Below are 14,676 nucleotides of genomic sequence, written 5' to 3'. Positions count from 1 at the left end.
GATAACTTAATGTAAAAAAAAATGAATGGATGACATACAGCACTCATTAAAAACTTTGAACTGAAACGTGTCAGCAAAGTGATTCTTTTAGTATTTGATTTGCCAACAAAGTTTTTTGACTTGATGATGTTCCATTGCAACAAAATCCAAGATCTTGTCTCTCTAAAATAGTCACAACTTGTCCCCATTCAATTCTCCTTTCTTTCTCTCTTTAGCGGCCTTGCTCCAGTTTTATTTAGCCCAGCATATTCACTCTTCCCCCTCTCCCATCTCCCTTGTCCAGTTTGCAATTGAGCACCAGAATCGCTAACATTGAAAAATAATTTATTTCAGAAATGTACTGTGATCATATATTCATTCAGATTCTGCATGATAAGCTTTTGTTGCGTACAATGAAATCACCCCACAGAGAAGAAAATAAGTAGAATGACATTTTTTTCCTTTTTTTTTTTGTTTGTTTTTGGAACTATGGAAACTAGGAACACACCACTGAGTCTTCACTATAGCGTTATGAGTGCACCTGACAGGCGGCTGGATGGTGCCAACTCTCTGTGGCGTTACTCCAGGCAGGTTTACAGTTGCTGCAGGACAATCTCTTTATAACCAGACACACAGTGAATGATCTGTAAAGCTTACTCACGAAAAAGTGTAATCACATGCGCACACACACACACGCACACACACACATTAGCATTTGGGACGATACAGTCACACCTGAATAGTACAGAGTGGTTGATTACACAAAAGGGAAAGAGGTGAGGCAATTCAATGACATCATCTCTTGGCGCAGACTCAGCGCTGCCCCGTGATAGTGGTCAGTGACAGAGAAGAGTTATACCAGCGGGGAAGGAATCAGGAAAAGAAATCCTCTTTGTTTCTTGTCAAAAATCACACTGCTAACATTTGAGCAGGGTAAGCAGCTGTGCCCATTTCAAAGCATTTCAGTAGACATGTGCAGAATGAGACTGATGTGTGTTTATGTGAGCCAGCAAAGGGTGGAAAAAAAAAAAAAAAAACATGAGTTGTGTATGCAAATTAATTCACAGCCCACATCTGTCAAGATTAAAAGAAGGCTCTTGTAGCGCGAGGCCAGCCATTACGATGCCACAATCAAGGGCACTGTCAGCAGTTCAGTCACAATTGGTGCCACATATCATAAATGAGTGTTTCTCTATCAAGGCATCGTTGATCCACTGATTACACACTCACAAAAAAAGACTTTTACACTTTCACTTTAACAGATATACACCCATTTCATATATCCGCATGATCCTTCAGGCACAGAACAGTCTTTGACATTCGACCTGCCATGGCCGAATGTTGTCCGACTTTTCCATGTATTTAGTGTGCTATTGACCAGTGAGCTGTTTCCATGGAAACGTGTGATTGTTGCTCAAATGTCCGCTAAAAACTCTCCTGGCCAACACATTAAAATTTGTTCGATTTGGCATGAATTCAACATCCACGTCTGTCTTTCATCAGTTCCTTTTTTTTTGTTTGTTTGTTTTTTTTACATCCAGTTCATCTTCCCATCATTTCAAACGAAAACGTGTCCTTTCACTTCCACAATATGGCTCCGTCATCTTGTTATATCAGTCTCCATCAATGCAGAGTCCGCACTGACTCGATAGGTACATCTACTATATATATATATTAATATGTGTGTTTTCAAAGATTCTTGTGACTTTGTACAGAATCAAAGAGATTTGAATGTGTTCAAAGAAAAGAAACCGAAAAGGGAGGAATTAAATGATAAGAAAAAGTCATGCAAATAGTTCAAATAGCAAAATAAAACTGAATAGATATTGCAGAGAGTATTTCATTAACTGGTGAGAGAAATCAAAGTCTACACTGGCACACTTCCACGCATTAGACAAAAAAAAAAAAAGTGCTCCAAAAAGTCTCATAGTGTTGTTTCGCATGTATCAAGGCTGACCTAAGAAAGATAACATTAACAAAAAAAAAAAAAAAAGAAAAAGATAAAAGGAAAAGTAATCAAATGAAAGAGAAGCATAAATGACTTGATTCGGTTGACTGCGCTTTATGCAATGCTGTGTTTTTTTTTTTTTCAACACAAGTTGGGTAGATATTTCCAGAAATCTCTATGTCCTTTTCAGCATTTTTCACACAAAGGAGGAGAAGCCAGCAATGGGGGCCCGTGAGCCAGGGGCTAGGCTGCTGGGGGGCCTGTAGAGGGTGCTGTGCTGGCTGGGGGGGTTGGAGCTCTGCTGGGAGGGGGTGGGAGTCCGGCTACCTTTGGGCCTGAACAGGCTGCCTTGGCCCTGGGGTTGTCCCTGGGCCTGCTGAGGCTGGGGGCTAGGTGAACTGAGCTGGGGTGGCAGCGGAGGTAGAGGAGGCAGCGGCGGCGGGGCGCAATGATCCGGGTCGCCTGACTCGGACTCTGTGTAGCTGTAGGCCTGTGCGCGGGATATGCCTTTCTGCTGGCGGCGCCAGGAGTTGTAGTAAGTGGGGTCACTTATGTAGTGATTGACAAAGGAGTGGGTCTTCTGTCGGTTGGGGTCCACCTCATACTCACTGTCGCTGCCCTGTGAAAGAAAGAAGAAGAAGAAGAAGAGATATTGATTTATGAGGTTAGCATGGGATGATTCTGCAGTGTTTCCATGTGGAGCAGTTAGAGTTGCAGAAGCTATAAATGTAAATGAACATGAAGTTATTGAATTACTCTGAATCATCATCAGTTCAGAATCATCCCTACCTAAACAACATGCACACACACACACACACACACGCACACACACATACACGCACGCACGCACTTACATTTACAACACATCACAAGTACACACGGACACCAAGAATGATCAAAGATGGTCAAAGCATGATTATGGAAGGATGACTTGTTACTGAAACGTGCATTGTAAACGGACCATCAACACAAGATGGCAAAGGTCAAATTATCTTTAGGATTTAAAGCAATCAGTCACTGGATCATCTATATATATTCAGGATATACGATCTTTGTATCCACACCACACCAGCAAGACGGGGTTAGGTGTTGTATAGCTCATTGTACCACATAAAACCTAGAATGGGAATCAGAGGGAGAGGATTGGATGGGAACTAGCAATAGGAACCAGTCACCTATCGGGCTACAAACATTCAAAGCAGGCAGCCACAGGAACCTCACCAAATGCAGTGGAAGTGTATGTAGACCACCTGTCCCATATGAAAACACCAGCGCCTCCTATGGGTGAACAGAACAATGGGTTTTACAGTACATCACCATAACAGAATGATTAAAATGGCCCAGAAATGACGATGATAATACTATAAATATGTGTACATAAGGTATGTAATGATCCTTTGTGTCAGTCTGTGTGAATAGTGTGAAAAGCTAACAAAAGGTACAAAAAAAAGATTCTGCAGTGCATTTTCAAAAGAAAGTGTGATTTTAGGAGCTCATTGAGAAGGAAGTAGAATTGTTGTTCTTTATGTTTCGAGTCAGTTTGAAGTCTGTTAAGCCATCTGTAGAGAAATAACAATAATCCTCCACACATTCTCATCCCTGACCCACTACCTGGATGCAGACTGGGCTGGAAACACTATTGTGTTCAAGTAACATTCCACATGTCAAACAGGAAGCAAAGTGATCATTGAGCACTCAGTGGGAAATGCTCATGGTCAACTAATCGCCATGAAAGCAAGCTGCCAATTGACCAGCTAGCCTGTTATTAATCACCTGCCTCACAATGAACTATTGTACAGTCAACTTTGCCAAAAATTGTTGCTGGATCATTTCCCAAAGAGGCTGCCTGAAGTATGAATTAGGTGTATTACAAAATCCCTCATATTATCATGTTCTATCTTCTTACACAAGAACATGGGTGCTGGCACGCACTCGGAGGATACGCTCCAGAGCACAGCTCTAATGCTGAATATTGCACAGCACATATGTGATACATATGTCGGTAGGCTCAGATTTCTCTTTGCCTCAACATGGTTCATGTCACCTATGCCAAAACCCCCATATATAAAGGATTTTCCTTTTTTACTTGTCAGTAGAGTTTATAAATGTACAAACATACATTGCTTGTGTTGAATTATAAGGAAAAGGTCCCGCAGTTTTGATCCTTTTTGTTTCTAAACAAAGGAGAGTGATCCCCTCTCCCCCCCCTGCTCTTCCTTTACCACAAATAAATCAAAGGCAGATTTTGTGCACAGAGAAGTTTCCCTCAACATTCGGAAGTTGATCACAATGATCCTACTTTCTTTTTATGTTGTTGTTTCTCTCAATAAGGAGAGTCAGATGCATCATTGGCTGTGTGTGTTTGTGTCCATTTTCTTTAATGCTGTTACCTAGCTTTAAACACTTAAGGCCAGCTAGCGTTGAAAAGCATTCCCATCATGCCAGCGCGTTTAGCAACACAACAACACAATAACAAGATCCATTCACAGTGGACCAACAAGGCATGCTGAGCCACTTCAAGTGGTATTACCTCACTCTGAAAGAATTAACACTGCATTGAGAGATGAAACACCACACAAAGCATGGTTGTGTGTGTTTGAGTGTGTGTGTGTGTGTGTGTGTAGAAGTGGGAAAAGACTGAGTGCAGACCAAGTGTTGACAAAGTGAATTGCGTCCTATTCCTGCGGCTGTGGAGTGTGTGCAACAGATGTTCTGACTCTTGAAATCATCTACATACAAGTATACTCTAATCCACTCATGCCTCCTTTTGCTTTTGGTTCAACAGCAGACTAAAAACAGAAATAACTCAAGGATCCAGTTGAGGAACCTACAGCGGAGACAGAGATGCTTGAAATTTTGCCTCTGGGGCAACACGGCCTGTGACACAGCTCCTTACTTCAACTCATTACAAGCTAATTACTAGAGCTGAATGCTGTGAAAGAAATAGACTTTAGGCATGAAATGCAGCATTGCACCTCAGCCTCAAGGGAAACCACCATCTTATTTATGCAAGGATATGTGTAAGACAGACACATACCAGCCCGCGAGTGTCAATTATTAAACATGTTTTCATCATTATGATGTTAAATTAGGCAGAGAGAGAGATTAAGAAATCGGTCCAATTAACTGTGGAAACCTCTTGACAGTTTATTTTATAATCAGCATAATAAAGTTTTCCTGTATTCCTGTTTATAATCGCTGACAACTTAGGAGGGAAAACAATGTGAGAGATGGAAAAAAGGGGAAAATCAGACAGTGGAAGTACTTCATATATGGGCAAAAATGTCTATTTGTTGGAGATAATTTGATCATTATTGGCAAATAATCTTGTTGAGGCAAACTATTTGAAAGAACTTTGACCTTTGACCTCAGCCTGGAAAGAGTTCAGCAGAAAATGCCATATGCTGTCATCTCCTATTCTTTTTTTTTCCTCTGCATTGGTGCCTCAAGTTGCTCCACAAAGCACTTCATGATTAACCAAGTGTTAAAATGCTTTGTAAATAACTATAAATCATACTATGGTTTATATGATGGCATGAGACTGGAACAACAATCTCCCGGCTAGCTGGGTCCCCATCCCCCCCCCCACAATTGATGCATACCCTAATACCACAGAGTGGGTCAGTCCTTTGTCCTCCGGTTATGGATTATTGCAGAAAGGAGGGGGAGAAAAAGGGGGGCTTGTCTATGTCACTCTCATTGATGAAGTGAACACAGCGGGGGTCTCCAGAAACAAAGACAATAACACTATATGTGGGTCTGGAGGGGGATTAAAAAGTCCCAACATTTTCACAGTATGAACATTTTTGTACTGTCTTAAGCAGTTTCTGTGTAGAAGGGAGGAAAAAAAATAGAAACGAGAAGATGCAGCTGTGTTTTTGGCGTGCTGAAATTCCTGTTACATCCGAGTGAAGTTGATTTTGTCATCATTAAAACAGGGATGTAGGGCCTCCTTAGCAGCTCCTATCCCTATCCCTACCACTAATGTATGTTGCGTCATCAGAACAATTATAATCAAAAGGGATTTGAGATTTTGTGGGGAATTAGTGCTGTCCCAGACTGGTGGACTATAATGACGGTAAGCATGTGTGCTCATTATGTTTCTCGACTCATTTTTTTTGGGGGGGGGGTGGAACGTTTCCTTTAATTCGTCACCCCTCTTTAGTTTAAGGGACTGCATGAGTTTGTGGCTAGCTTTCATCTCACGTCGTTCCTCCTTTCACCCACCGTCGCCGGTCTCTCTCCTCTACCCTGTAGTAGCGTATGAATCGATGCCATAAAATTATTAAAAAACAAAATCTAATTTATTCACGGTCATGACTTTTCCCTTTCTTGTAGGCTGTGACATCATACTTCAGGCCGGGTCAGTCAAAACAAAGCGGTGCGTTGTCACTAGAGACAATCCAAACATTACAGACAGTATTCTCAGTTGAGCCTCAGCCAAAAAAAGCTACAGTAGCCAAAAAGACAGGGAGGGTGAGGGTGGAGAAAGAGAGAGATAGACAGACAGAGAGAAAGAGAGCATGCGAGAAGAGAAAGCAGACATTTTCATTTCTCTCCCACGGAATGCCACTCTGCAGAGAGTATAATCTACTATCTTATCTCTGACTCAGAGATGAGATCATCTGTCTTCGACTGGCTTCAGCCTCATATGACAGACAAAGACAACCTTGGTAAATGAGAAAGCCTGTATTATAAAGAAAGAAAAGTCAATGGGTCTCTACCTGCAGGGGAGCACAGCAGTAATGGTGGCCTTGTTGCCTTGCCAAGTCAATGTTAGCTTCGCCCAAATCCCCTCTTGAGGAGGAGTACAATAGTCAACTTATACCTGCTGGTGGAGGCCCCAGGGATTAAAGAGGACAGACAGCACAATGTCATACTGATAGCTTGAAGTTATCTGCTCAATAAAACTTCAAAGAGCATTCCTGGATTTCTCTGAAGCACCATTGGGTGCTGATATGGTGGCCTGTCAGGGGTATGGCAGCGGAACCCTGGGCTAACAGGCACGGCTCTGTGTGTTTTAGCCCATCAAAGCCAAAGGCTGAATGTGCAGTGTGGCATCAGGCAGGCGTCGTCATCTCAGGCTGGGGGGGGGGGCAGTCACTGCATTAGGGCCATGTTTGACAATGCACAAGTGCGAACGGTAGATATGTCAGACAGGTGATGAAATGTCGAAATGCTTCATTTGAGAGGATGTTATCATGCTGCGAAAGGTCCTGTCTGTAGCGATTCATTGTAGGGAGATTTTCATTTGATCTGGAAATAGGACTTAGGTGCCGATAAGACCAGGTGAGGAGAGATTTTTGGCTGTGGCACTGACACCGGGGACGTTTTTAGCTAAGAGATGTTCCGAGATAGTTTGGGAAATGCCTAGAGTAAAGAATTCCTAGATGAAAGAAAACACTGAAGGAAGGCTGAAACCGAGGAGATTCGGGACCACTTCCCCCCCTGATGCTTTCATCTGACTATGATCAAAACCAGACTGCGGACCGCAAAGATGTTTCACAGAGAGCTAGGGAATTGGGTGACATAAACAAAAACAGAAAAAAAACAAAAACATATGCATATAAGACATCTGGGACAAAATTATTCAGATCAAAGAACAGGGGTGAATAAAACCCTGAAATGAAAAAGACAACAGTGAGGGAATCAGACACATGAGGGTGAGCGGCACACAGACTGATCAATGGAAAGATAGAGACAGACGGAGTGAAAGGCACAATTCATCGATTAAACTCACTTACTGGGCAAAAGCAGTTTGGCTCGGCACATGGAAAAGGCCACGAGTTAAAAGACATTCTAGCGATACTTTTTAGTCTTTTATCAGTCTTGATAGTATCTGTTTAGACAGAAAATACTTTCAAATACATTCAAAATACGTTAAAAACTATCATTTCTGACTGCTTACAATGCTTATAAGGCTAGGCTCTGCTGCAGAAGAAGAGCCACAGTAATAAAGCCAATACAGTATTCAGTGGTTTTCCTCATGAGATGATTTTTACTGACCTGACTGACTGAATCCAGTAGGAAAGTTGGATAGGCTGCCTGGCCTGAGCAGCAAATTCCAATACGTAACTAGCTCTAAAATAAATTTTGTAGAGTGCATCTGCGCTCGCCGTCTTACATAACAAGTGCTGTGGCTGAGTGCAGTGGCCTGGATCTCAGGTGGATGTTCTCAGAGTGACATTCTCCACAGGTCACTGCCTGGTCTGAAAACTGCTTTGCCGCCAGTGTTCAGAGTCATTAATCTCTCATCTCTCCATGTGCATTACTGTAGCTATATCTTATGAGCTCTGCAGGCCAAACGCATTCAGGTGAATGACAGAGAAAGGACACCATATTATGAACTGACACAACACACGGTACAGCCAACAATGCAAAGCCGAATTCCTGAGGTATTCAAGGAGATGACAGTGTGAGCACATCGACGGGTACGAATATATAACATATACACACTTTATGCAGACAGATAGTGAGCCTTTTACATAGAGAAACCATACAAGATGGAGTATAAACTACAGATGTTGCTACTGCACCTGTGAGTCTGAGATTTCTGAGGGTTTCTCAGTCAGGCTGCTGCTCTCTGCAGGGATCAGGTCGTTGTACTTTGTGCTGACGTCCTCGTCTGAATAGTGGAGACTGCCTGGGCTGGGCCTGGGAGGAGACCTGGGTAAAGGATAAAGGCAAACAATCAGAATAATTCAGATGGTTACTCTCGTTCACTACAGAATTTTATTGAGCCATACATCATTTAGGCATTTCATAACCCTTAAAAATCTTAACTTATATTCATAGTTCATAGATCAGTAATAATAACATAAACATAATTGCTAAGATTTGGGGTGGGGGAGGTTAAACAAACTGCCAGGTTATCCAAATGTATTTAGAAGAAAATGTTTACCATACTGTTTGTTGTAAACATCCATCACAGATTACAGACTAACTTGCTATTTCAACTTTAACCTTCCTATAATGGTGCATGCACAGTTTCCTTCTGCAATTATTACAGCGTTTCAGGAGCGTTCTCTTTGAGTTTTAGCTTCAGATAAAGTAGTTTAGATAATCTGGGTAAACTGTTGAGCTGGCTAAATGTGTCCCTGTGGTCTAGGATGTCCATGCAATCACAACATCCTCAGTTCAATTCCAGCAGGGTATGTTTGTTTTATGCTATACCCATCTTCTAACTACAAATGTTTCTTGTCCTTTTATGTACCGAAATCTCAGCAATTACGTTTGTGAGTACAATTAATATTAGAGACAAAGGCCAAAACTTAACAAATCACACTCATGTTGTCATAATTATACTTTTCAAATCGTAAGACCTTCCGTATTTAACCAAGAAAACAAGCAGATTCTGATAAACAGGCAAATTAAGCCGTGCAATAACTCTAGGCTTTTCTCAATTTCCCCAAATATCTGAGGAGCAAAAGTGAACACTTCCTTTGAAGCTCACATGTATCACTGTCGGTCTGTGCAGCTTGATGAGAATCATGGGACACTCATGAGATGGTTGCCTACAGTCAGTGTCTCCTGAAATGAATAATTCCTCCTGATTCACTCCTCACTGTGGGCTGAAGGAATGTCAAACCACTGGGCCCTTGTGACTAAATTATAAACTGAACTCTTGCGGCGCTCAAGGGGTCATCAAACAAATGGCAGCCTCAGGCTTTGCTCTCTGGCAAATGTTATCACAGCCTGCATGAATGATTGCATGGATTAAACTGTCAGTGGCATGCTGCAGCGATCAAATATGCCACTGAGGTGTACGTTTAAAGAGCGTAAGTGATGGAACTGAGCAAAGGGAAGGTCCTTGAAGGGAGTGCGAAGTGAGAATAAGGTCAAAGCCAAGCGTTAAGTGAACCTGAAAGCTAAAAGAGAAAGTCTAAAGAAAGATAAAATACTGGAAAAACATTTCCTAAAATGGTGAGCTCTAGTCAGGGGTTCTTTAAGTAAATATGAGAGGAAGAAAGGCTCTTGTGCCTAAGCTCCTCCGTACTTTCCACTGTCCTGCTAAACAAACACCCATCTGTTTCTGCTGATTGGTGCTGGTTTGGCTGAGACTACTGGGACATACTGACTCCTGTTGACTTTCCAGGCCACAGTATCAGCCGCCAGTTGTTGCCAGCGGAGCTGCCGCAGCACACACAGCCGCTTTACACGTCAAAACCGCATTTGCATAAGTATTTTCCAAATAAATATATTTTGAAAGCATCTCAAAAATGTTGTGGGCAAATTCCAACAGTTTTCACAGGGGTGGTATTTTGACTGTGGTGTGGACAAAATGGAAAATCTCCACAGGGAAATCACAAAGCAATCTGTAATTAAATTACACTTGATGAGTTATATCAAACTAGATTAGAGTTAATTCATTTAAGAGCTATTGATGTACAATGTACTACAGTTTGGCTAATTGTGTGATATCCAGACTTTCTCTGTTTATGTGCATGTCTGAGGATGTTTATCAGAGTTTGAGTGTCTCAGTCTGTGCAGACATTTTATCTGGCTTTGCTGACAACTTAAAATTTGGACACTCCTCCTTTTTCTGATAGAGATGCAGTACACTCACCACTAAGGATACAACCCTCATGTGAAACAGATTAGATCTCCCTGTTCTGTGTCTACCAGCATAACCAGGAGTAAAATTTAATGCATTATTGAAAACTCACAAAGCATAATTTAACTGGGCAATTCCAGTAAACAACATCATATTAAACACATTACAGCTGCAATGAATAATTAGTCTCAATGTGTGCTAATCTCCTACTTTACATTACGCAAATCAGATTTACTCTTTAAAATGCCAATTATAATAATTTCCCAGGACATGACGGCTGTTAAAAAGAACAAACTGTAGTAAATCAAAAATGTAGAACGTGATACTGATGAATGAAAAGACATTTGTACGGGCACACATACACCAAAACAACTGCTTCACACTTATGGAAAGAGTATGTATGGAAGATACAGATGATGTGAATAAGTATGTGTATATAAGTACATTATCTCTCCTGCCTTTCCATTTAAATGCTTGCTGGGTTTCACTGTATTTTTCTTTTTTTTTTATTAATTTAACTTTTCTTGTTCTACTCTTTTACAATCATTTTCTTTTAATGATTAGAGTTCACACTACTATACCTTGACTGTGAATAAACATGATGAATGGGGGTTTGTGATGATAGTAATGGCATCATTAATGAAGTAAATGAATGATCATAAAGCATAAAAAAGTTAGACATGTTTTAATAGCTGTTGAGTCATTTTCTTCTGCTTGATTAATTAATTAATTAATGAATTGGATAAATGTTTAAGCATTAAAACACATTTTTGAATACTTTGTTGTTGTCGTTTTATCTAAAACCTCTCAGATTATACTTGCAGCAAGATAAAAAAAAACAACGGCATTTACGAGCTGTCTTGCCATCAACACCTGAGTGAAAGTGCGGAATGACTTTTTCAATAATTGCAGAGAAATTTTTTTTTTTTTCTAAGATTCAGTCCAGCTCAGAAAACTTCACAACAAAGTCTTAATCACACTTCTGAAGTACTATCTCCACTTATTCTCAAGAGGACTCTGCACTGTAACCTTTATCAACTTGCATTCCTCAGCAGTCCTTGCAGCGAGCCCCCTTTGTAACACAACCGAACAAAGAGCTGGAGCCGATGTGAAGAAATGCTATTGTGAGCCTACAGGGACATTATGATAAACTGCCTGTTTAAAAACATAGAGGAAGCTCAGCCCACTTTCACCCCTTCTCCTTGACTCTCACACACTGTTGAGTGAGGCGTAAATTATTTATCAGCTCTCTCACTAGGATAGAGAAGGGTCCACTTAATCCTCTCGCAGCAAAATCCAGTCAGCGGCACATCGGGTAAGAAATGAGAACCAGGGGGTGAAATCAAATCTGCCCCCGGTCTTTACTCATTACCAGGCTCTCCTTTGGCTACAATCGCCTGTAGGGACTCATTAACATGTCTGAAGTGTTCAAGAGCTTTGTCACTCAAGAGTGTTTAAAACCATGTTAATCTACACTACATTACTTCACCAAGACCTCCTTAAACCCCAAACCAGTTTGTCAAAGTGGGTTTCAAACTAGGGGAATGTTACAATGCCACAAAGACACAATAATGATGCTGTTAATCCTTCCCTCTTTGTCATAACAGCAGTAAAACATTGACCTTCTGGATGTTAGACCTCAGACTCAAAATATGCAGTCGGGCTTCTTTGAATGACTCCAAGTAGAAGTTTATATGCTGTCGGAGTGGATTTAAAGTGTTGTCTTACATAAACTGTAACAGCATATAATAATTTAACAGAACCAGTTATGTGCTGTGGAACAGATAGAGTATGAAAGTGTTACTATTTCAGCAAAATGCAGAGTCAAAGCCAGCTTGCTTCAATCGTTGCAAATAATTCTTAGTATTAGCTTTAATCTCCTTACAGTGCTACGGGCATATTGACAGTTTAAGTAGTGACACATTAAGTTGTCAGTCACTAAAAGAGAGCCGCACTGACTTTCTTGTGATGGTGATTGAATCTACTTTAGTGCATTTTCCCCCCTTTGTGTTAATCTCTGGACAAATGGCATTTGCTGTCTGACACAGCTCTGAATTAGAACAAATACAACGGGATTAATAAAGTGTTTGATTTCTGATCCTGGTATAAGGCAGAGGACTTTATCCCGTGTTTGGTATTCTGAGAGCGGAGATCAAGATGTGGCATTAATGTATAATCGGACGCTCAGGTGTTGGGATTTTGGGTCCTCTGCTATGGGCTGAGTTCAAAGAGTGCTGATTCTGAAAGTACATCTGTGCATTCTTTCACTCCAAGGCTCTGCCTTCAAGCCAGACAGAGACATAATAGGAAGCTGCCTGGAAGCTCCTCAAAGACCTGGGCCTTCTTTGATCTGTCCTCAAGGTCACACTCACATGCACACGTACAGATGCGCACACCCAAACAACTCTCACGTCCATTCTCTCGTGTACGTACACAAAACAATGTACTTTTCGCAACATGGATGTGCGGATTCATGCGCACACAGAGGAGGCTAATCCCTTTCTTCGAGTGCACCTGTCACCTAATGATATGATATCCATATGAAATAAAGTCACTGCCGACACGCCTCTTCAAATCTTTCAACTGTCCTCAACAACATGACTGCGGCTGTCTCTAAAAGCACCTCTTACCTAAACAGGTACTAACGATCTTATGCAAAGTGTACACTCGGATCCAAAATTGGACTCATGACTCAGTCCCTGCGGCGCTCTCAGCCCAGGTGTCAGTCAGAATGATTGGCTTTAAACAAGGTCATGTTCTCAGCATGCTGCATGTCTTACAGCTGGAGATTCACTAAAATACAGAAGCTCGTTAAAAGAAAATCAGCAACGAGTCTGTTTATATGCCACTTTTAAATAGCAGGGAGGGAGGATTTAAGTCCAAGTTATCAGGGGGAGAGTAATTTAATTTAATTTACACTCTAAATTAAGTTTTGTCTGTATAAACATTTGCACTTTACATTGTCTGTTTTATATAAGCTGTGAGTATGTTGATCACTGACCTGGTGTAGACGCCGTTCTTGCGACAGAAAGAGTTTTTCACAGACAGCCGTCGGTTGTTGAGCTCCAGAGCGGGGAAACGGCCTTCGTCCAGGCTGACCATGTCTCCGTGGGTGAGGGCGTTACAGTTGGAGTTGTTACCTGGACACACGTACAGAGACACTGTGTGACCACAGGCCAGACAGACAGACAGGTTAGTGTCTGGGAGGCTGAGTGGAACCGATCAATGGTTTGATCAGTGAGTGAGTGAGTGAGTGAGTGAGTGAGTAAAGTTATGAATAAAAGGGTGAAAAATAGACAAATGAATGAATAGTAATGTTGTTATATAAGCATGTATGCGTGCACCATTGAAAGAAGAAAAGAATGAGTGAATCATTTTTTTAGAAAGGCTGTGGTTATAGAGATGTTGTTATGTCTCGAGGTATATCTCAAGATCTCGAGGACAAGTACAAGTCTGCATAATCAAGTTCCAAGTCAATTGCAAGCCTTTCAAGTCCCAAAATGCTGACTATTAAAATAACATGGCATCTGAACATTTTCCATTTAAAGCTGTATTAATAGTGTTTGTTACATAGCTTTAATACGCAGGCCTAATACACATTGAAGGTGTGTGGTAATGTGGTAATGTGGTAATGTGGTAATGTGTGGTCTGCCTGTTGCTGTCCTATTTATTTTCCATGACTTTACCAAGTCAAAACTAAGTCAAGTTATGTCTACAGGGAATCGAGTAAGCTCTCAATTCCTCATTTTTCATGACTTCAGTCTAACTTTAGAGCCACTCTTCAAAGAAGTGAACTTTCACATTGAGGTCAATAAGATGAATGTGATGGAAATAATATAAACATGAGTCTGAAGCAATCAGGATGGTTAAAGATACTGAGAAATAGACGTCCATAGATACGGATGGCGATGGAAAATTTTACAGTATAGGTGTAACGACAAAGGTCATGAATGCATGAGTACAAATGACAAATCTGTAGGAAAACTTGACCTGCAAAATACACCAGAATATGATATATGAGCGTGCCTCTCTGTGCAAACACTGTCTGAGGATCACGCATGAATGGGCAATAACACAATTTTTTTGCCTCGACTCTAAGTGTCCCTCAGGATTGATCAAACGGCTCACACTGTAAACTGAGAGTGACAGGCTTGCCATGCTGCTCTATACTAGATTAATGTTAGGAGGGGCTGTT

General features: G+C 41.2%; 1 protein-coding gene across 7 annotated transcripts in view; it reads right to left on the bottom strand.

Annotated features, from left to right (window-relative positions):
- Window positions 1-307: 307 nt before the first annotated feature.
- sdk2b (sidekick cell adhesion molecule 2b) overlaps window positions 308-14,676 on the bottom strand; it is a 275,964-nt gene continuing 261,595 nt past the window's right edge. For 3 of the 7 annotated variants that reach the window (XM_044337216.1, XM_044337218.1, XM_044337222.1), the window contains 4 exons: window positions 13,483-13,642; window positions 8,464-8,593; window positions 3,149-3,205; window positions 308-2,546 (listed from right to left, as the gene is read on the bottom strand). In XM_044337216.1, coding sequence (XP_044193151.1) covers window positions 2,124-2,546; window positions 3,149-3,205; window positions 8,464-8,593; window positions 13,483-13,642 — 770 coding nt within the window. In that variant the 3' untranslated portion in view covers window positions 308-2,123. The remainder of the gene's footprint in view (window positions 2,547-3,148; window positions 3,206-8,463; window positions 8,594-13,482; window positions 13,643-14,676) is intronic. The other 4 variants (XM_044337220.1, XM_044337221.1, XM_044337217.1 and 1 more) reach the window with 3 other exon arrangements.

This window comes from Thunnus albacares, chromosome 20, assembly GCF_914725855.1.
Source record: "Thunnus albacares chromosome 20, fThuAlb1.1, whole genome shotgun sequence".
NCBI lineage: Eukaryota > Metazoa > Chordata > Actinopteri > Scombriformes > Scombridae > Thunnus > Thunnus albacares.
The sequence above is the reverse complement of the archived record's forward strand: the minus strand, read 5'-3'. Positions and strand labels throughout refer to the sequence as shown.